The sequence below is a fragment of the Theobroma cacao genome, chromosome 10, assembly GCF_000208745.1.
Source record: "Theobroma cacao cultivar B97-61/B2 chromosome 10, Criollo_cocoa_genome_V2, whole genome shotgun sequence".
In the NCBI taxonomy this organism is placed as follows: Eukaryota; Viridiplantae; Streptophyta; class Magnoliopsida; order Malvales; family Malvaceae; genus Theobroma; species Theobroma cacao.
In genome coordinates this window covers 2,951,950-2,975,346 of record NC_030859.1, presented here as the reverse complement: position 1 = coordinate 2,975,346, position 23,397 = coordinate 2,951,950, and the positions used below count along the sequence as shown (strand labels likewise).

General features: G+C 36.4%; 4 protein-coding genes and 1 pseudogene across 5 annotated transcripts; all 5 read left to right on the top strand.

The window, feature by feature from the left end:
• LOC18586239 lies at positions 70-1,692 on the top strand (annotated as a pseudogene).
• Positions 5,359-6,577, top strand: LOC18586238. The gene is made up of 2 exons (XM_007009477.2): positions 5,359-6,075; positions 6,214-6,577. Exons 1-2 carry the CDS (start codon positions 5,449-5,451, stop codon positions 6,349-6,351), a joined length of 765 nt encoding a protein of 254 aa, XP_007009539.2. The 5' UTR covers positions 5,359-5,448; the 3' UTR covers positions 6,352-6,577.
• On the top strand, positions 9,048-10,328 carry LOC18586237. The gene is made up of 2 exons (XM_018129007.1): positions 9,048-9,864; positions 9,966-10,328. Exons 1-2 carry the CDS (start codon positions 9,202-9,204, stop codon positions 10,056-10,058), a joined length of 756 nt encoding a protein of 251 aa, XP_017984496.1. The 5' UTR covers positions 9,048-9,201; the 3' UTR covers positions 10,059-10,328.
• Positions 15,258-17,191, top strand: LOC18586235. 2 transcript variants are annotated; one of them, XM_007009474.2, is made up of 2 exons: positions 15,258-15,995; positions 16,749-17,191. In XM_007009474.2, the coding sequence occupies exon 1, from the start codon at positions 15,362-15,364 to the stop codon at positions 15,977-15,979; it is 618 nt and encodes a 205-aa protein (XP_007009536.2). In that variant the 5' UTR covers positions 15,258-15,361; the 3' UTR covers positions 15,980-15,995; positions 16,749-17,191. The 2 variants fall into 2 exon arrangements, with proteins under 2 accessions (XP_007009536.2, XP_017984179.1); XM_018128690.1 differs by lacking the exon at positions 16,749-17,191 and adding an exon at positions 16,320-16,703.
• On the top strand, positions 20,567-22,241 carry LOC18586234 (3-ketoacyl-CoA synthase 19). Its single transcript, XM_007009473.2, has one exon. It carries the CDS (start codon positions 20,575-20,577, stop codon positions 22,048-22,050), a length of 1,476 nt encoding a protein of 491 aa, XP_007009535.2. The 5' UTR covers positions 20,567-20,574; the 3' UTR covers positions 22,051-22,241.

Here is a 23,397-nt window from a genome sequence, read left to right as displayed (position 1 = left end):
AAGCAAGCGCACTCCAACCGACTTAAATAAATTTAAGCGTAAACAATCTATCGAGGGTACGGAGCCGTGCGGTGAGCACAGAGCGAACTATTCTTTCGCCTTTTACTAAAGAATACCGTGTGCTCGCCGCTCTGAGCGGCATACGCCTATTTTTGGAAGGCGGTTCCTCCATGAACTGCCCCATCAATTCCTAGTTTATAAGGTTTATTTCATGCGTTCGGGCTTTTTGTTATCAGTATAGCAAGATAGGGTTGAAGCTCAATCCAGCTCCATTTTGTTCGAGGTGAGTTGTATATGGACTATGGGAAAGTCACAAGTCCCTCGAAAATGAACGGAGTTATCACGCTTTAGCCATTCCACTTCTCTATGGCCCTTGGTTACTGCCCATGAGCTGTGTACAAAGCATAGGGAGCATACCTTTAGCTATGAGCATGCTGTTAAATTTGAAGGAAAGGTGTCTTTTAGTTATCAGTTCCAGGTTTTGAACATTGAAGTTTGACGAACCAAAAATATATATGAACAAAATTTATAGCATATGCTTTGGCCATTCCACTTCTCTATGGCAATTAATTTGTATATTAAGCACAGAATGCAGAGTATGAAGGCAGTAACTATATTGAATAACTCTGAAGGTCCTGCTTTCAAATTAACAATCCTACAGTTTCTGTCATGGCTACAGCCACTGTTAGCTTGAAGCTTCTGGTAGACCCGAAATCTCGCAGAGTTCTGTTTGCTGAGTCTGGCAAAGATTTTGTTGATTTCCTCTTCAACATTCTGTGATTGCCTGTTGGCACTGTCATAAGGCTTCTAACTAAAAAAGGAATGGTGGGGTGCCTAGGTAATCTTTATGACAGCATTGAAAATTTGGATGTAAACTACATGCAGCCAACAGCAAACAAAGGCACCCTTATGAAGCCTATTGTTTCCAACAATGCTGCTAATGTACCTCTCTTGTCACCAAACATGAAATCATCAAAATCCAGCAACCTTTGTAGATGTAGCTATTATTATAGCAGCAACTGCAGACCTTATGTGGCAAATGATCCGAATTCCATTGTCCTAACTGCAACCATGTTATGAACCAGAGTGCAACTTTGGTTTATCCGAAAAACACGGCTTCATCCTCTGCTGTTGGAGGGTTGTCAAGGAAGTTGTAACTTACATGATCATGGACGATCTGATTGTGAGACCTATGTCAACTATTTCTAGTATTACTTTGCTCAACAAGTTCAAAATCAAGGATGTAGGGGTTCTTGAAGAGAGAGTGATTGATATGGGAATGGATGAGGTAAAGGAACACCTTTGTCTTGCCATTCTGCAAGTACAACATTTTTCTGTCCTTGTAGTTTATAATTATTGTTAAAAACAAAGAATTCTTGCTAAATACACGACTCTTTCATACATAATAACATCTGCTTTAAACTTGCTTTGTGCAATAGGGGGTGAAATTGCTGAAGGCATCGATGCAGTCCAAGGCTGTGCTTACTGATGTGTTCCTTGAGAAGATGGTGGCGAAGTCATTTTGATTTTGATTTGCAGACAGTTTAATAAAGAGTACTAGAGTAGGAATGGATGCACTTTGGTTTATAAAGTTTAAAGAGTACTACTGCTGTGTTCCTTTTGTTTGATTACAGGCATTGTAATTTCGGAAACTTTTACTGCCTAAATTCTTAGTTTATAAAGTTTATTTAATTGGCCCTGAAACTTGATTCTATTACTCTTTTTCTATTTAAATTTGTAACTTCAAATCTAGTTAATAGTTGAATATGGAACGATTCTCAAGAAGGGGGAGTTTTAGTTATCAGTGCCGGGTTTGGAATTGATTCCAGAGTCCATTTTGTTCGAGGTGAGTTGTATATGGACCATGGGAAAGTCACAAGTCCCTTGAAAATGAACAGAGTTATCATAATTGCTTTGGCCATTCCACTTCTCTATGGCCCTTGGTTACTGCCAATGAACATTATCCAAAGCAGAAAGAGTCTGCAAAATTTAACAGGCAGTAACTAGGGGTTTAAGAAATGCTGGATTGATTTCATTATCCTAGCTTAGCCATGAGCATGAAGATAAATTAATGGAGGAACATTCAACAATCTTTTTCTGGTCTTTTAGTGACCTCTGAAGTTGAACCTATTCACTGAAATCATTTTGGCTTACAGGAATGTGGAACATTATTCTCAAATACAAGTTGTTTTGCTGTTCGGTCAGTTGAGAATTCATCAAGCAAATCTAAAATCTAATTTGCAAGATGGGTTGTAAACATTGAAAACAGGAGTCTGGAGTATAAAATGTATCAATGAGCTGCAAGTGTTTATGCACCCCAACAAATCATTTGAATAATGGGCATTCACATCTTTTTGATTTTGTCTTCTTAAATTTGTAAATAAATTGAGCTTCCAAGCATGTCAGTCGAATTGTATAACTAGAACCTGTTTTCAACTCTTGTTAATCTTGGGCCTAACAAAGCAATCCAATTTTTTCCCGTGATATTGGAGTTAACACTGTCATCAAGGTTTGCATTGAATATAGTACCTGAAATCATACAAAAGAAAACTGAAAAATCATTATTTCTAGACCTGCAACTCAAAAGAGGATAAAAAATGTGAACTGTAGGAATACTTGAGTAATCTTTTTCTTTTGAACTCATTCTAGAGAATATAAGACCCGGGCATACATCAAATCCCATGGAGGGGAAGAAGGGGAAATCATAATAAACCATTTTATTCACAAGAGAATAAAAGATCAGAGCATATATGGTAATAATTACTAGAACATTGGATAATTGGAATTCATCAATTTTCGATTTGATTCTAGTAATGTAGTTGGTACAAGTAACTACCGGAAATTCTCAGCTCAGTAATTGTTACCATAGGAATGTTGAGAAGAGAAGGTGTCTTTTAGTTATCAGTTTCAGGTTTTGAACGTTGGATTATGAAGGCATATAGTATAACAGATTTCCAAAGGGTATTAATTGAGGTTTGCGACTGTCATGCCAGCTCCATTTTATTCGAGGCCAGTCAAAAGAAGGTAATTAGGAAGACACAAGGTTCTTGAAAATGAACAAAATTTATGGCATATGCTTCCGACATTCCACTTCTCTATGACAATAAACCTCTGTATAATGCATAGACTGCAAAGTTGAACGAGGCAGTAGCTGTACTGAAGAACTCTGAAGGTCCCACTTTCAAATTATCAATAGTACTGTTCCTGTCATGGCTGCCACTACTGTTAGCCTGAAGCTTCTTGTAGACCAGGAATCCCACAGAGCTCTGTTTGCTGAAGCTGGCAAAGATGTTGATTTTCTCTTCAACATTCTGTCATTGCCTCTTGGCACTGTCATAAGGCTTCTAAATAAACAAGGAATGGTGGGGTGTCTAGGTGATCTCTATGACAGCATTGAAAATTTGGCTGATAACTACATGCAGCCAACAGCAAACAAAGACACCCTTTTGAAGCCTATGGTTTTCAACATTGCTGCTAATGTACCTCTCTTGTTGCCGGACATGAATCAAAATGCATCCTTTATAGGTGTAGCTATCATCAAACCAACAGCTGCCGCATTTATTTTGCAAATGATCCGAATTCCATTTGTCCTGCCTGCGACAATGAAATGAACCAGAAGGCAAGTCTTTGTTAAGCCGAACAACACGGATTCATCCTCTGCTGAGAGAGGATATGTCAAGGGAGTTGTAACTTATATGATCATGGATGATCTGACTGTGAGACCTACGTCAACTATTTCTAGTATCACTTCGCTCAACAAGTTCAATGTCAAGGATGTAGCGGTTCTTGAAGAGAAAGTCATTGATATGGGAATGGATGAGGTAAAGGATGCCCTTTCTCTTGCAATTGCACATGTACTACATTTTTCTGTCCTTGTAGATTGTAATTATGGTTAAATACAAAGAATTTTGTAGTCCCAAAGTTTTTATTCAATTTTTGCACTGGAAAAAAGAATTTTTTTTTGTGTGACTTTTACATTCTTAATCACATCTGCCTTTCTAGAAAACCATCTGCTTTTAACTTGCTTTGTGAAATAGGGGGTGAAGTTGCTGAAGGCATCAATGTAGTCCAAGACTGTGCTTACTGCTGTGTTCCTTGGGAAGAAGGTGGCGAAGTAAGTTTGCTTTTGATATGGAGTAGATGCATGTTGGTCTATCTTTAAAGTTTAGTGGCAGTTCATACAGACATGCTTTGAGCCTTGTGTTCTGTAATGGAGGAAGTTTCAATCTATCATTGTCTGGTTTTGGAGTACTTGTTGACTAAAATCTGAACCTATTTACTGAAATTTCTTTTGGCTTACTGGAGTGTGGAACCTTGATCTCAAGTATTAGCTGTTTCATAGTTCACTCAATAAGCATTCATCAAGCGAATTCAAGATATATATAATCATCTTTGAAGCCTTTTACCAGTAACCTGTTTCTTAGCATCAAAAGTTTCAACATTAGTTCTTTGGTTTAAGATTATGCTCTCTAATTTTTTGATCTAAAAATTCTTGCATTTAAAGATTTTGAAGGTTGCAGTCTGTTCAAGCTGGAACTTCTAAACGTGTTGAATCTAATGCTTGCGTGAACCAAGTGGAACAAATGCCACGTGGAACTCCACCTGCACTTCATGCATGTAACTGGGGTTTTGCTATACTTTGAAGATCACAATGTGGAGCTTTGCATGTCTTCACTTAAACTATGTTTTACACTTGTTTAACCACTCTAACAAGGGCGATGTATTTTGAAAGTATGTGTTAATTATGCTGATGTATATATTAGTGAAGTATGAAGGGAAACCTGTGTGTGTTCTTCACTCTTTGTTGACCCCTGTTTTCCATACCTGAAACAGAGACTACTTTCAGTAGACAGCGACCCACATTCATTCAAGATTTCTTACAGCTTAAAGAGGTGAAAAAGAGTGAATTACACAATCAGGAGTAGTATAGCAGCTCTTTTTCTTTTTCTATAGTTAAAGAGCATTCATTCGAGGTAGAGGTTTTTTTCCTATTTCTGTTAATCCTTAAGGTCCTTTAGTTTAATTGGTGCAGGAGTAAGTAATAGACCTGATCTTTCCAAGTAATTGATGTAAGATATCAAGAAATATAAGCTTGTATTCGGTTTTATGATCTTCCCTTTCATAATGATTGTCAAAGTTTGATTTGACACAAAGATCCCAACGATTTTGTTAGAACTCAAAATGGTAAACACTTCAAGGTTTGGTTTTACCACCTGTCATGTTAAAATAGAATATAGGAGACTTACAAGTAGTGGAAAGAATCCTTATAACTCACGTCAGCTCTGTCTGTTCCAGACCAAATGAATAAAAGTAGGCAAGTATTTGGTTTTCCAGTTCCAACATTCATTGGTCCTTGATTACTTTCAATATAAAGCTTAGACTCTGCAAAATTTAATTGTGGTAAAGATTTCTGAGAGCCCTACTTCTTCTTACAACAGTTTTCCTGCGATGGCTCCCACCGGCACTGTTAGCTTGAAGCTTCTGGTAGAGTCTACAGACCAGAGAGTTTTGTTTGCTGAAGCGGGGAAAGATTTTGTTGATTTTCTGTTCAGCATTCTGTCTTTGCCTGTTGGCGCTGTCACGGGGCTTCTCACTAAACAAGACATAGTGGGGTGCCTTGGAAACCTTTACGTAAGCCTAGAAAGTCTGAGTGAAACTTACATACAGCCAACAGCAAACAAAGACACGCTTTTGAAGCCTATGGTTTCCAACTATACCGCAAATGTACCTCGCTTGTTGCCAAACTTGCAATCGTCAACATCCACCATTAACCTTTATAGGTGTAACGGTAGTTACAGTACCTGTCGAACCTATATTGCAAATGATTCGAAATCCATTTGTCCTACCTGCGCTTCTGTTATGAGCCACAAGGCAACCTTTGTTAATCCACCAGAGCGAGCTGCATCATCCTCTGACGAAGGAGGTTATGTCAAAGGGGTTGTTACTTATATGATAATGGATGATCTGGTAGTTAGGCCTATGTCAACTATTTCTTGTATCACTTTACTCAACAAGTTCAGTGTCAAGGATGTAGGGGTTCTTGAAGAGAAAGCGATTGATTTTGGAATGGATGAGGTAAGAAATTACCCCATTACTCTTGCCAATAAACTCTCTTACATGTTTTTCTTTCGTTTGATTATTGTCATTGTAATTTCGAAAACTTTTACTGCCCAAATTTGATAACATTGGCTCTAAACTTGCTTTCTGCAATAGGGTGTGAAATTGCTGAAGGCATCTATGCAGTCCAAGAGCGTGCTCACTGATGTGTTCCTTGGGAAGAAGGTGGGGCAAAGTGAGGTTACTAATCCTCTTGCAGTTTACATTCGTGATCTAGGAAATGCACATGAATGATTTTCTGTCTTGCATACAGTTTCAAGAGTCTCAGTGTAGCAGGTGATGCTCATTGGTTTCTTATTCAAACCTTAGCAGTTTGTATAAAGATTGCTTTGAGCCTTTTGTTATGTAATAGTGGTGTGGTTTTATAGACCTGCAAAGTCTGAACCTATCTACTAAAAGCTTTTGGCTTACTGCATGAGTGTGGAGTCTTGATCTGAAATATAAGTTGTTTTATGGCTTACTTAATATAGCATTTATCATGCCTGATTCAAACCTGACAGCCCAAATCACTGACTGATTGATCATCTTTGAAGCCTTTAAAGTTTTAACAGGTACCTGTTTCCAAAGCCTCAAATTTTATTTTAAACATTGAAACCTGGAAATTATACAGTATCAGATTGAGAAGTGGTCTGGTGTTCTTGAAATTTAATCATTAGGCGACAAATGATATTATGCTCTTCAATTGATATTAAATATGGGTTCTCTGTTCTTCACCTAAAGTATTTAATTTGTACATTGAACTTTCGAGCATGTCAGTCCAAATTGTACAACTGGGATCCTCTTTTATATCCTCAAACCTTAAATTATACTCTAACCTGAAGTCTAAGCAATCTTTTGGTTACCCGATACTGAAGGTAGCACGCAGAAGAGGTATAGTTACTTGTAAACATTAAGAAAATTGGAAATAGCATTCTTTCAGAACCTCCCCTCCCCTTTGCAAAAGAGTGAATTATAGGAATGCTTTATAGAACTAGTCTTTTTCTTTTTGTAAAGTTAAAGGGCATTCATTCATGAATTAACCAATTGATGAAGGTAGAATAGCACATGGTAATATTTTTCTTTTATGAGTTGTTTTTTGTTTTTTTTTTTTCATTTAATGAGTTTTTATATCAAAATTTATCTAAAAGCTTCTGTGTTTAAGCTAAAAACTCAGTGTATTAAACATGAAAAATACCAACCAGGGCTGAGGATATAAAGCATGAAGAACAGAAGCATTAAAACTGAAGAAAACTCAGAAAAGGGAACTAAGAGAGCTTCATTAACTTCAATTCATTACAAAGCTGCTAATGCTAACCTAGTACATTAACTTTCTTCTTCTATACACGAACTAAGAGCAGAAGCTGGAAATCTAATCCATGCATGCATTGGCTGCACTGCATGGCACTCACATGCTACTGATATGTCAGCAAAACTGCCTGGAACACACAAAACCAAACTCCACAAGCTATCTACACATGCATTGTGGTAGTTCATCATTCATGCAAGCTCAATATCTCAATAAAAACTCCCTAACAATTCATACAAGTAATGTTTTACTAATAGGGAAAAAATTAAAGTTGTTCACCGGGTTTTAAGAAAAGGACCAATTCTTATGTAAAAAACTTAAGAGATATTATATTTTATAGTGATCATGATCTTAATATTTCTGCTTAAATGGTTAAACTCCATCGATTTTTTATGGTTTCAGATGATCATATTTTCAGCAGTTTTTTTACCGAACTTTTAATCTCATATAAGACAAACATATAAAGATACTAATCAGCTAATCCTCTCCTCCCCAGTGAAGCATTATTCATCCATATTCAGAGTCGCTGATAAGTAAATGAAAGCAATCGAGGCAGTGATCAAAAACCTTTACCATTTTGCAAATACTGTCCATGGCAGCCACCAAAATAAACCTAAACCTACAGGAAATGATTTGCAAAGGGTACTAATTAATTGGGGTTGGGACTCTCATGCCAGCTGCATTTTTGTTCGAGGCCAGTTATAAATTAGGACTATTCACAAGGTCCTTGGAAATGAACAAAATTGATCTTATATGCTTTGGCCATTCCACTTCTCTATGGCCCTTTGATATAAACTTGCCTTGTGCGATAGGGAGTGAAACTGCTGAAGGCTCGGATGCAGTCCAAGGCGGTGCTTTCTGATGTTTTCCTAGGGAAGTACGTGGCAAATTGATGTTGGTAGCACTCTTGAAATTGCATTTGGGGGTTAGGAAATGCTGTCGATTCTCATTTATAGACAGTTTCTAAGATTCTTATAATTAATTTGTTGTCGTTAGGAACGCGCATTGGTCTCAGTTCAAACAAATCGATTGACCGAGCTTTAAACTGTGTAACTGGAATCTTCTTAACTTCAATCTTGGGTCTAAAGCAACACTTGGCTTTCCTTACGTTGGAGGTAATTAACAGTCTGGTTAAGGCATGAATGGGAGATAAATAGTAGTACTTGGAAGCAAGAAAGAAAAATTGAAAATGCCCTTCGTTCAAGACCCTTTTGCAACTGAAAAAAGGTTCCAAAAGATTGCATTATTGAGGGCACTATAGTTATCGGGTAATCCTTTTCTTTTTTTAAAGTTAAATGGCATTCATTCAAGAACCTATAGAGAGGTAGAGTCCAGGAAAAGAATGTACTAGACAATCCTTCTTTTCTTTCCGTGTCGCATATTTTTCATTCAAATGTCAAATATGAAGAGGTGGAAAACAATTCACCATAACCTTTTTCTTTCTTTATTTTCTTTTCCTGTAAAGTTGAATGGCTGGTAACTGTACAAGGTGGAAGAGCACATGGTGGTGAAAGTTGTTGTTGAACATGGTAAAACGTCTTCCGGTTATGCTCGTAAATATTCATTCACCCAACTTTTAAAACCTTCTCTAGGTCCTTAAATCTGAAGCAACCCTTTATCTATTTAAGCCTAGATATTCTCCACAACTCAAAAAGGACAATGCTATGCAGAGAAAACAGAAAATATTGAGGGAAGCAGTCTAGGCACGAAGGATAGCCAACATCCCTGACATCATCAGCAATTTAGGGGATCTATTCACTGAAGCTACAGATTTAAGCTTGGAACTACAGTCTCTATCCATGGCAGCCACAACCGAAGTAAGCTTGAAGCTTCTAGTAGACGTGAGAGGCGAAAGAGTTTTGTTTGCGGAAGCTGGCAAAGACTTCGTTGATTTTCTCTTCAACATAATGTCATTACCTGTTGGCACCGTTGTTAGACTCCTTAACAAGGAAGGCATGGTGTGTTCCCTTGGAAAACTTTATGAAAGCATTGAAAAGTTGAGTGATGTTTATATGCAACCATTTCAGGACAAGGACGCCCTGTTGAAGCCTAAAGTTTTTACCTCTGCTACAACAAACTTGCCTCACTTGCTGCCTGATATTGAGTCATCAGAAGATTCAAAGCAAAAATGTTTTTACAGATGTAACTATGGCTGCGGCTGGAATATTGCAGAGGAACCGACCGCTACTTGTCCTCAGTGTAGAAACACAATGAGTTGCCAGGTTCAAATTGTTGCGACAGAGAAAAAATCTTCTTTTACTTCTTTGTCTTCGTCTTCGACTTCGACTTCATCATCTGAAGGTGAGGGAGGATTTGTCAAAGGGGTGGTTACATACATGGTCATGGATGATCTTATGGTGAAGCCAATGTCAACTATTTCTAGTATAGCTTTGCTCAACAGGTTCAATGTTAAAGATATTGGGGCCCTTGAAGAGAAAACCGTCAAAATGGGCATGGATGAGGTAAGTAGACCTTTTCTCCCACTATTTCACATTTTCCAAGTGAACTAGAGATTGATAGTGGTTACAGATATTGATATTTTTATTTGCTTATTCTCTTTCAGGCTGTGCAATTGCTTAAGGCAACGTTGCGGTCCAAGACTGTGCTCACTGATGTCTTCTTTGGGAAGAAGGGAAATGTCTCACATGCCTATTAGTAATTTGCACCAGATGTTAAATGCTGTCTTCCTATATTCTAATTTACTTGTTTGCTTTGAATCATTCTGAAGTATGATTTGGACTATTCACATAATATGAAATTGGAAAGTGATGAGTTATATATAATGTACGTAAGAAGACAACTTACCATGTCTAATCCTCTTTTCACTTTCATAATTGTACTGTATACATCTGCCTCTAAGGCGTGATTGGGACAAACCCCAAGTTCCAACTTTAAGAAATGATGGATTCGAATGTGACAGAGACAAAATTTACAGGGGTGATGCAGAGCTGATATGTTATGGTATATTTGCGGTAGAGGCATTTTCTTGATGGAAAATTGCTGCATCAGGGTGATATTGGGGGAGTAATTTATTCAACAGAGAGAAGAGAAAACCCATAGAGGCTGGGATTCCCAGGGATATACAGCTTGAAATTTCAATATTGAAATGTGAAGGAGTTAGCCTGTGGACTAGAACAAGGAATGATTTTGCACAAACATGGAGTAGAGCTAGAAACAGTTGATTTCATTAGACACAGCTGGCTTGGTAAGAGCGAAATCCACATCTCTAACAAAAGACAATCGCACCCTAACCGACTTACATAAAGGAAAGTGCCAACGGAAGAAGGAAAGGCACGGAGCCGTGCGGTGAGCACAGAGCGAACTATTCTTTCGCCTTTTACTAAAGAATACCGTGTGCTTGCTACTCTCTAGCGGCATACGCCTATTTTTGGAGGGCGGTTCTTTGCTGAGCCGGCCCAACAATACTTAGTTTCAATGATTAATTCATACTAACCGTAGAGACGATTCACCCATGGGCCGGAGAAGCCCCGGCTGCCATTGTTAACACATCAATCAGAAGATATATTAAGTAATGCTTACTAAATTGAATTAATGGGTTAATATAGTTTATCCTCATTTTGATATCTATATTAATATATAAGTAACTGATATTAATTTTCCCATGTTTCCTGTCTCCTCTCTTCTTTTAACACAAAGGGTGCTTTTCTTTTGCTTCAAGGGGCTGAAGAAAGAGAGCAAATAGGCAAAAGAAGAACAGACCTTTTATATATCTTTTTCACGCCTTACTGTTTATTTCTGTGTGTATAAATATATTGCATTGACACTAACGAACAAGTTGGCTTTGTTTTTTTTGTGGGTTGCTTGGACAATGGCTTAATTGTTTATTTATTTATTTATTTTCTTTCTTGTATAGGAGAACCAAGATATACAACAACATTGGGTTTCTATTTTTCTTTGAAGTTTATGCTTTTGATGTCATACTAGATGCTTTGATGGATGCTACACATGAAAGTTGCTTCTTAATTTTTTTTAACTGAAAATGCTGTTTTTAAAATTTTTTTAAATAGTACCCAACAAGAGGGGATAAAAAATTAATTTTCATTTTTATAATGTCTGTTTCCAAGAAGATAATGTAGAATGTTGGGCTTTTGATGTTTTATGGGGGCAGCATGTTGTTTTCTTTAAAAGGTTAGAAAAATTATGTCAAATGACCCTCTTAATATTTTTCCATCATTTAAGTCTCCCTTATCTTATGGCACCAGGAGCGATTTTTTGAATATTTGGTTGAAATTTGTAGTTGGTTAAGGTTTTAGGATCTCTTTTTCAATGGATACAAGGCCTATATGAATTTTCAATATATGAGGTTGTTAATTGTTGCAAATAACATAATGTTTGTTAAGAGCCTTGGTGTCATGATCCACACAAATTCCTGTGAAGTATTATTGGCTTTGACCCTTATGAAATATTATCTGCTTTGACCCGCTGGCTTCACGATTTTGTCTCACAAATAGCGCCATACAAACCTCTGTGAAGTATTATCTGTTTTGGCTCGTTGGCTTCAAGGTTTTGTCTCACAAATGACTCCAAACAAACCCCTGTGAAGTATTATCTGCTTTGGCCCGCTGGCTTCACGATTTTGTCTCACAAGTTGCGCCTCACAAGTTGAAAGTGGTGTGAACCCTTATATGCCTAGTATCACTTTAGTAGATAGCTAATGTCGGATTCATTATTCCCCAGGACCATGACATTCACCCTTCTTTTCGCTGAGAATTTTTCTTCGATGTGGGACTTTGTGGCTCTATCCGCTAGGAGTATTATCTCGATGATGTGGGATTCACATTCACGCGAAGATCGTGACATCCTCCCTCACTTCAACGATGTGGGACTTTGTAACTCAACCGATGGAGAACAAGTAAATGAAATGTTACACTAGTCAAGTATAAGGCCTTCCTTCAGAGGATTCTCCTTTAACATTTACTTTTCAACTCAACTTGAATGAAGATAATGCTAAGTGTCACGATCTACACTAACCCCTGTGAGGTGTTATCCGTTTTGACCCGCTAACCTTACGATTTTACCTCACAATTTTCAATATCACTCTATTACATAGCCAATGTGAGATTCATGGCTCTCCTCTATAGGGCAACGACATTAACTCTTACTCCCCGCTGGGAGTTTCTCTTCGATGTGAGATTTTATGGTTTTACCCACTAGGAGTATTATCTCAACAATGTGGGATTCATGTCCATGCAAAGACCGTGACACCCTCTCCCACCTCAACAAATGTACCACTGTCCTCAGTGGTACATTACTAGTACTCAAAATCCGCTCTAATACCAATTGTCACCGTCCACACTGACCCGTGTGAGGTATTATCCACTTTGGCCTACTGGCCTCACAGTTTTATCCCACAAAAGACACCTCACAAATTGAGGGGGTGCGAACCTTTATATTTCTAATATCACTATAGTACATAGTTGATGTAGGATTCATGACTCATCTCTTTAGAACTATGATATCCTTCCTTACTTCCCTTTGGGAGTTTCTCTTCGCGTGGGCGTGAATCCCACATTGTTGAGATAATGCTCCCGGTGGGTAGAGCTGCAAAGTCCCACATCGAAGAAAAACTCTCAACGGGAAGTAAGGAAAGATGTCATGGTCCTAGAGAGAGAAGTCATGAATCCCACATCAGCTATGTATTAGAGTGATATTGAAAATATAGGAATTCACACTACCTTTAACCTATAAGGCGCTTTTGTGGGATCAAACCATGAGGCCAGCGGGTTAAAGCAAACAATACCTCACAGGGGTTGGTATGGACCGTGACAATTGGTATCAAAACGAACTTTGAGTACTAACGATGTGCCACTCAAGACAGTGGACCCTTATTGAAGTAGGGGAGGATGTCACGGTCATCGCATGGAGGTGAATCCCACATCGTTGTGATAATGCTCCCAATGGGTTGAGTTACAAAATCCCACAACGAAGAGAAACTCTTGACAAAGAGTAAGGGAGGATGTCATGGTCCTAAAGAAGGAAGCCATGAATCCCACATCAGCTATGTATTAGAGTGATATTGAGAATATAAGAGTTCATACCACCTAATCTTGATCCCATCTTTATTCTACTATCATTTATATTTCAAATGTTGAGATGACATCAACATGATGTACTTGTCTCCAAGTGAAACCTCGTACATTTGCCTTTTGCGAAAGTATTGGAAGGGCCATGGAATTACAGTTCTAATATATATTCTGTTTTTGTTTTCTAAATTCTTTTTTGGAAAACTAAGGATAAACCCCCTAAAAAAGCATGAGCCAGGTTTGAACATGGAGCTATGGCACCCCAACTACTAGACCAAATCAAACCCAAGTGTCATAGTCCTGGCATAGATATGAATCCCACATTGTCAAGATAATACTCCTAGCAAATAGAGCCACAAGGTCCCACATTGAAAAGAAACTCCCAATGAGGGTAAAGGTGGATGTCATGGTCTTAGAAAGAGGAGCCATGAATCCCACATTGACTATGTACTAGAGTGATACTAGGCATATAAGAATTCACACCATCTTTAACTTGTGAGGTGCCTTTTATGGGATAAAACCGTGAGTTTAGAGGGCCAAAATAGACAATACCACATAAGAGTTGGTGTGGATCATGACAATTGTTATCAGAGCGAACTTCAATTTTCACATGGACGTGAATCCTACATCGTTGAGATAATTCTTTAAGACCATGACATCCCTCCTTACTCTTTGTCAAGAGTTTTTCTTCGATGTGGGACTTTATAACTCAACTTGTTGGGAGCATTATCTCAACGATGTGGGATTCACCTCCATGCGAAGACCGTGACATCCTCCCCTACTTTAATAAGGGTCCACTGTCCGGAGTGGCACATTGCTAAAAGTTCGCTTTGATACCAATTATCACGGTCCATACCAATCCTTGTGAGGTATTGTTTGCTTTAGCCCGCTGGCCTCACCATTTTATCCCACAAAAGCGCCTTATAGGTTAAAAGTGGTGTGAATTCCTATATTTCCAATATCACTCTAATACATAGCTGATGTGAGATTCATGACTTCTCTCTTTAGGACCATGACATCCTTCCTTACTTCCCGTTGGGAGTTTCTCTTCGATGTAGGACTTTGCAGCTCTACCCGCTGGGAGCATTATCTCAACAATGTGAAATTCATGCCCACGCGACAAGAAACTCCCAAAGGGAAGTAAGGAAGGATATCATAATCCTAAAGAGAGGAGTCATGAATCCTACATCAACTATGTACTATAGTGATATTAGAAATATAAAGGTTCACACCACCTCAATCTGTGAGGCGTCTTTTATGGGACAAAACTGTGAGGCTAGTAGGTCAAAGTGGATAATACCTCAGATGGGTCGGTGTGGATCTTAACAATTGGTATTATAGCAGATTTTGAGTACTAGTAATGTACCATTGAGGACAGTGGACCTTTGTTGAGGTGGGAGAGGGTGTCACGATCTTTACATGGACATAAATCCCACATTGTTGAGATAATGCTCCTAGCGGGTAGAGCTACAAAATCTCACATCAAAGAGAAACTCCCAGCGAGGAGTAAGGGTGAATGTCATTGTTCTATAGAGGAGAGCCATGAATCCCACATTGGCTATGTAATAGAGTGATACTGAAAATTGTGAGGTAAAATCGTGAGGTTAGCGGGTCAAAGTGGATAATACCTCACAAGGGTTAGTGTAGATCGTGACACTTAGCATTATCTTCATTCAAGTTGAGTTGAAGAGTAAATGTTAAAGGAGAATCCTCAAGGAAGGCCTTATACTTGACTAGTGTAACATTTCATTTACTTGTTCTCCATCGTATTAGTTCATTGGATCAACTGTATCGCTAAAGGTATTATTTCTCTTTGGTTCTTTCTTTTTTGCCCAAATATTTTGTTGGCCTGTTCATTCTCTCTGCCATATAGATGGAGCCTATATTTTCGATGGAATAGCAAACTGAAACTTTTATGTTTCTCAGCAGTAACGATACGACAGAAACCAAGCTAAGCTTGAAGCTGTTGATTGATAAAAGGGCCAATAAAGTCCTCTTTGCTGAAGCTGGAAAAGAGTTGGTGGATTTCCTATCCCACGTCCGGTCCTTGCCTGTAGGTACCTTTATCAGGCTCCTCAAAAGTCAAAACATGGTTGCCTGCATGGACAACGTGTACCAGAGCCTGGAAAACTTAAATGAAGCTTATGTGCAGCCCAATCAACATAAGAATTTTCTCTTGAAACCTGATATGCCATATGTTGTAACCAGTGTTCCTCCCCTGTTGCCTGACACTAGTCAGGATCCAGCACAGAGAAAGTTCTATACATGTGCAAACAATCATCGTTACGTGATAGACATTTTAAACGCAATTTGTCCTCCCTGCAAGTCTTCAATGCCTAGTGAAGTGACTTTTGTTTGTAGGAATTCTGATATGGCGGGTTCAACTACTGAGGGAGGTATTGAGAAGGGCTTGGCTACATCCATGGTGATGGATGATTTAACGATAACACCAATGTCAATGATTTCTGGTGTTGCTATGCTAAATAAGTGCAATGTTAAGGATTTCAGTGCTCTTGAGGAAAAAATGGTTTGAGTTCAGCATCAACGAGGTAAAGATTTTTGGCCTTGTTATTTGTTTAGTTTTCACTTTTAGAGGCTAGTAACTTGGTCCTAAAAATGAATTGGAGCAATTCATTCAACTCCATTTCCTTTTTCATATCCCTAAGCTGTATTGAATCTTGGTGGGTCTGCTTGTATTGAAGCAGTATATATTAAGGTTTTGGAGGAATATATTGTGCTACTCCTATCACTCCTTAAGATGATGTTCCTCCAAAAAATTCAATGAGTTTTAACCCATGTCTATGGATTCTGCTGCTAGTGCTGACTCCTGAGTCCTGTAGTGGTTTTTCCTTGTTTCTTTCTTGTGTCTTTAGGGTCTGGAGATGTTGAGGGCTTCTCTGCAGTTAAAGGCCGCTGTAACCCATGTCTTCATTGTGAAGGAGTTAAAGGAAGTTTAAATCTCTTATTGGAACTAGTTTTTGCAGGGCTTTTGAGAGTTCGGTCATCATTGGAGTATAGTTTGTCAGCAAACTTATAGGTTATTCAACATAGTATTTTATCGATTTTTGTTTTAAGGTGATTGATTCCACTTAAAGGAGCAGTCCCAAGATGTTTTAACTGCAAAGTAATTTATAAGTATTAATATTTCATAATTTACAATTCCATGAGGTTGCTTGCTCTGGTATGGATGTTATTGGTCAACTGTCTGATGATGACTGATGAAATGCACTTGAATGAGTTAATGTTTTGCTTGTTAATCTTATCCCTGAGCATTATATTCTTGTATGCTTCAATTGTTCCAGATTCAATTCAGTAGTTTAAATGGTCTTTTGACTCGCTCATGCCTTCCTTGACCTTACTTCTGAGTTATGGGGCCACCATTGATGGAGCAGCTGTGTTCCTGGTCATGGAGTAGCATTTGGACCATGATGCCGAGTTTTACAAAAGCCAACGACTAGTATTTGCCCCCAGTGAAAGTACTAGTTGAATGAGGCCTTAAACCATGCAATAGGAAATAGCTTTTTGTCCCTGTAAATTCCACTATGAAGTTCATAATTCAACCCTCAATAAACTCAAGCTCCAGTTGCAGTTTAAATAGGAAGAACGACTGCCAACAATGATTAATGAGCAGAGGGGAGCTGATTATGGGTAAGAACTAGATATCCCTGTTAGAAAGGGTGATGATGTCCTAATCATGCAAAGCAGCCAGATCAGGGGCATGATGCGCTTCTCTACATGCATATTTTTTCTCATTTCTTAATTATTCAAAAAATTTTAAATAAATTTTTATTTTTTATTACATTTAATTTAATTTTTATATTTTTATAATTAATTAGTAATAATTAAACTGTTTATTATCATTTTATAATATTGTTATAGCATGTTGGTATATTATAGTAGATGATGATTTAGTAAGTTGATATAATTACGTAATATTTTTATTTATTATATGAAATAAAATAATAATTGATGTTTTAATTAATAAATTTTTTAAATAAATGAAATAAAAGTTAATTTATCATTTGGGTATCTTTACGAGCGATTGGAGACGAAGTTAATGTGTTTGTGGACACACTTGGGTCATCAAATAACAAGCAACTGAATTTACACAAAAATATCTTAAAAAGTAGTTGGAACCATGGGGAACTTGGCTATAAGAGAAGGCCTTGTCAATGGAGGATAAAAAAGTCAGAAAGGGCGGCTGGAAAATGGAACCAGTTTATTGAATAGAGCCTGAAAAGTTAGGAGGAAGCCTGAAAAGTTAGGAGGAACTTTGATGGATAGGTGTGTGGGTTTAGCTAAACGGAGTGAGCTGGGTAGAACGGAAGTGATGAAGCCATAGAAGAGAAGTACGGCATGTCACATCCATTGGCTCACCACCAAGCACAAGATAACCCTGCCATTACCATGTCTACAAAAGGGATGTGCCATTGGAAAAGGATACTAATGAGCAGAGAGCCACATATCTCTTCGTCTTATACTTTTCACTAAGTGCAATTTAAAATTGATAGTTATGAAAGTACGATCCAACTATTCTAAATAAAGAAAATTGGAACAAAAATTAGACCTACCAGGAGAATGAACAAAATGATAAGAATTATATGTATCCAAAAGAAAAAAAATTAAGATTATAAATAATAACAAGATCTAAGATTTTACATAATTAAAAAGTAATTATAAAAATAATCATATTATATATTTTAAATTATATATAATAATAAAAAAAATTAAAAATTGATATTTTATTATCATCTTACTTCGTCGATGAATTAAAAAAATAATTACTAATATAATAAATTAGAATTTTGATTTTTTTTGTTAATTAATCGGTTTAAATATAATTGGTTATAATTCGATAAAATCGATTTGAATATGGGTTTTTGATAAGTTCAAAATTTAAATTGACGTGAACTAAAACCACTTAAGCATCATGAATATTAAATTATTATTAATTAGTTCTAGAAGATAGAACAGGTTTAGGTATGGAAAACTATAATGAACCCACCGACTGACAAGACAACCTGGGACCAAACTTTAATAAAGTTAATGAGGTCACAATATGATTTATTGATATCTAGATTAACAGAAGAACAAGTGGTTGCAGTACATGATACTCGAAAGTCGAATCCAAATTTTTTATTATAATTTTTAATTTTATTTTTAATTTCAATTATTATAAATTGTCACATATTTATTTATTATTACTGATTAATATATGTTTAATTTTAACTTTTTTCCAAAAAAAAACCAATAATTGATATCTTAAAAATTAGAAGGTAGATGATGACTATATGACATATTATATGAGGCCTAACCATATTTAGTTGAGTCATTATAACAATTGACTAATGATAAAAACAATAAAAGATAGAAAATGATGTACCATAACCAATTTAAACTTTAACATGATTTAGTTATAAGTCATTATAAGTCATTAATGTCCAAAATCATCTAAAAAAGATAAATGGTAATTAAAACTTGAAATATTTGATTTAGTGGGAAGTGAATATAATTTTTATTTAAAAATTAAATTAAAATATTTGTATTTTGAAAAGTAAAATTGAACAATAGGAATAATTAGAGGATGACAAGTCGATTTTGGGGAGACGAGTTGAAGTGATGTTTGAGATGACGATGGCAGAGATGGGGAATCTTGGAATGAGGATATGATGTGTCTACTTAATTTATAAGCTTACATGTTATTAAATGAACTAAACCGAATTTAGTCCACGCTAATTAATGGGTTAAATTGAAGCAAGCTTTGTTTTTTTATATAAATCAAAATATTTATTTTGATTTAATCTGGGACTAAGCAATATGTTATCAAAAGATAATTAGCACATGACAGAAGCAAATAAAGCAATTTTAACTCTAACAAACAAATTAAAAACTTTATTTTATTTTATGTGCGTAAACCTTATTTGCTGTATTGTGGACAAAGTTTCCATAACCTAATCTAGGCTTCTAAGGTAATAGTCGGTGGTGGCGGAGAGAATGGGTCTAATAAGATCTTTGTCTTCCAAAAATTTTAAATTTTTATAATATATATTTTTATTTTTTTTTCTTTACAAATATTAAGTTTTTGATATGATTATTTTATAAATATTATCTTTATCCAAAATGCGAAATATTGACTCCATCACCGGTGATAGTTAATTACATTTATTATCCATAATGAGTGTGTGATTTTTTTCAATGGATGATTAATGATAAATGATATCAACATACCTATAATTATAAAGGATAGGGTAAATTTTGCAGTTGGAATGTCATGGAATAATTTACATTTTGTCAAAAAAATACCGGATCATGATGGTAATAATTATATTAATATTTGAAATTATTTAATAGATATAATTATATTCAAATATTAAATATCTAAAAAAATAATATTTTAATTTTATTCGAATCTAAAATGAGTATTAAATTTTTTATCTGAACTTATCTAAAATCTGAATATAAAATATTCAAATTTGTATAATCGGATTGAATATCCTTGTAATAGTGTCCAAAAATAGCATACTATTATCATCCGTATACAGTTCTCTTCAGATGCAAAAGTTCTAGATATTTTATCATCATGTTTATCTCGATCATGAAGGACAAGATTAGATGTACCTAGACTCAGCTCAACAAGTATATTTCTAGCGTTTTTATGTAAACTTAGATCTGAACCCCAACAGCTAACTATGTTTTGTCAAAATGGAAGACATACTTATCATGCTGTGAACATGGATAGGATAATGTTTGACATTTCCAGCCTCCCTTTCCAACGATTAAGCAACAATTTTCCTTCTGCATGTAAAGAAACACTGTGAACAAAGTCACAAACAAAAAGGTCCACGGTTATTAATGGGACAATTAAGGACAGTCCCTTTCTTGCCCTACCTAGGAATAAGAATTATAATATTAGATGCAAAGTAGCTGTATCATTTTGATCAAGTTTGTATCTCTGCTTATTATATATGGATGATAATTTTTTAGGTTTTCGAGTGTTTAATTTAGTGACAAGTACGTGTGTTTTATAGTCAAAAAGTTGTATCGTAAATAATTTAAAAAAGAACTTTATTAAGAAGCAAGGATCAACCCAGGTATATAAATAGGAATGTATCCAACCATATATAGATCATGCCAAATAGTATTTCTCTCAGTTTCTATCTACGAAGAAAGAGAGCAGAGAAAACTCCCCATTCCCAACACACTCTGTGTCTGTCAATGGAGCTTGTAATGGCAATATGTCTCCTATTTCTTTGTAGCCTCATTTCCTATATTTGTAATATGGTTTTTCGGAAGAGAAACCAATGTTGCTATATGTTGGGTTATGAGTGTTACAAGGCAAGTGATGACAGAAAGCTTGACACTGAAGCCTGTGTGAGAGTTGTCATGAGGAACAAGAATCTTGGTCTTGAACAATACAGGTTTCTTTTAAAGACCATTGTCAGTTCAGGTCTTGGTGAAGAAACTTATGGTCCGAGAAATGTTCTTGATGGTAGAGAGGAGTCTCCTACTGAAAAGGATGCACATACAGAGATGGATGAGATAATGTTTGATACTCTTGACAGTCTCTTCGCTAAAACAGGAGTTTCTCCATCCGAAATAGATATACTCGTTGTCGATGTGTCGTTGTTTTCTCCATCACCTTCCTTAACGGCTCGAATTGTAAACAGATACAAGATGAGGGATGACATCAAGTCCTTCAACCTCTCTGGCATGGGATGTAGTGCAAGTATGGTAGCCATTGACCTTGTCCAGCGCTTGTTCAAGACTTACAAGAATCAATTTGCAATTGTTGTGAGCACTGAATCGATAGGTTCACATTGGTATTGTGGCAAAGAAAAGTCCATGATGTTATCTAATTGCCTGTTTCGTTCCGGGGGGTCTTCCATTCTCTTGACAAACAAAAGAGCTTTAAAGGATCGAGCCATCTTCAAGTTGAAATGTGCCGTGCGAACCAATATTGGCTATGACGATGAAGCATATGGATGTTGCATGCAACTTGAAGATGAGGAAGGGTACCAGGGATTTCTCCTAACGAAAAGCTTGACAAAAGCTGCTGCTAAAGCATTTACCATGAATCTCGAAATTCTAGTGCCCCAAATATTACCAGTGACAGAACTTCTTCGATATGCAATATCATTTCTTGGAAGTAAAAGGATCAAAGGCCAAACTCCTGATGCAGCAAGAGCTTTGAGTTTCAATTTCAATCTCAAGTCCGGGATTGAGCACTTCTGTCTCCATCCTGGTGGAAGGGCAGTGATCGATGGACTTGGAAAGAGTTTGCGGCTTAGCGAATATGATCTTGAGCCAACTAGAATGGCACTGTACCGATTCGGGAATACATCAGCCGGAGGCCTATGGTATGTTTTGAGTTACATGGAGGCTAAGAAGAGGCTCAAGAAAGGTGACAGGATTCTGATGATTAGCCTTGGAGCTGGTTTCATGTGCAACAATTGTGTGTGGGAGGTAATGAAGGACGGTTTGGAAGATACTCGAGTGTGGGAAGACTGCGTAGATAGTTACCCCAGAAAAAACCTGGTCAACCCTTTCACAGAGAAGTATAGCTGGATCAATGATGAGTGTCTAAACTTTGTCAGGCTTGACTAGAAACTAGCTGTCTGCATATTCTGATTTTTAAATGTGGTTTCTGCATCCCCATAGCCATAAGCTGCAATTTATCTTTTCTTTCAGGAATTAAGAAGAAGTTACCATTAAGTTGTAAGGACATTTCACCAGGCAAATCTGAATGGTATGCTGGTGCATCATAAATTCATGTTTGATTCATGTTAGATTTTCTACTACTATTCTAAAGTTGATCGATTTATTCTGCCAAATCATTGTCAGAACATTTACACCTAGCAGCTAGTGGGTCCCTGTATTCCCCAAATTAAAGAAAAACGAAAAGTTTGCTGTCTTTTGGTAATGTTTAAATAAAAAACAGTGTTGAGATAGATAAAAGATGGCTTTCATCCCTATATATGTTATGTGGAAGATCAGAGATTTATTATTCTTTGATGAATCTGAACTCATGTAGTGTGAGTATATATATAGATATCTCCAAACTTATAAGTCAATTGCGAGAAGCATAATAATCCTCGTATTTGTTACTTCAATACATTTAACAGATAAAAAATGGAAGGAAACGGAAACTTTTAGGGTGAAATTGTAAATGAATTGGTTTAGAGCTGACCGCTATAACTCTCATCCAACTTTTCTTCCTAGTTCTTGCTACCTTTGATTGTGTCTCCCTCTTACATATACAACACAGTGCAAGATATAGAGTAAAATCAGGATGGCTGAAAGACTTGGTTTAGCATGATAGGAACTGTAACAATCATGTGGTAGTAGGAAAGAATAGCTGAAAGGGAAAACCAGAAACTTTGTGGTAGTAGGATGCATTTATTATGGATAAGCACAACCTTTGATGCCTAATAAATATCCTTGTCCATCTAGACAAAGCGAACATGAACCAGCTTTCAATTGATTGTTCAACTTGAACCAACCATTTCTATTTGGTCAAAACACTCTATAAGTCTTTATATATATGCATTTTATTTAATTTAATCTCTATATTCAAAATTAAAATAATTTAATTTATAAAAATTTCTTCAATATAGTCATTCCTCCTAATAGAATTTAATTTTTTATTAAAATAATAACATCAGCATTGACATCAATAATGACATGACATATTTTGATAATGTAACACCTACATGATAACGTGACATATCACGTGGTATTAATACGATGACGTAATAGTGCCACGTGGTATTAATATGATGACATAGTAATACTGATGTGGCACTGACATGTTGATGTTAGTGTCACGTGGTAAATTAAAAATTTCTAAATTCTTTTTTACTATATCATAGGGATAGAATTGAAAAAAAATATAATAAAGGGACTAAATTGAACAAAATTGAGATGTTAAGGGATTAAATTAAAATATATTTG

Coding starts and splice junctions, on each gene's coding strand:
- LOC18586238 (XM_007009477.2), top strand. CDS start 5,449: ATGGCTCCCACCGGCACTGTTAGCTTGAAGCTTCTGGTAGAGTCTACA. Junction 6,076..6,213: donor TTGATTTTGGAATGGATGAG/GTAAGAAATTAC, acceptor TTTCTGCAATAG/GGTGTGAAATTGCTGAAGGC.
- LOC18586237 (XM_018129007.1), top strand. CDS start 9,202: ATGGCAGCCACAACCGAAGTAAGCTTGAAGCTTCTAGTAGACGTGAGA. Junction 9,865..9,965: donor TCAAAATGGGCATGGATGAG/GTAAGTAGACCT, acceptor ATTCTCTTTCAG/GCTGTGCAATTGCTTAAGGC.
- LOC18586235 (XM_007009474.2), top strand. CDS start 15,362: ATGTTTCTCAGCAGTAACGATACGACAGAAACCAAGCTAAGCTTGAAG.
- LOC18586234 (XM_007009473.2), top strand. CDS start 20,575: ATGCCAAATAGTATTTCTCTCAGTTTCTATCTACGAAGAAAGAGAGCA.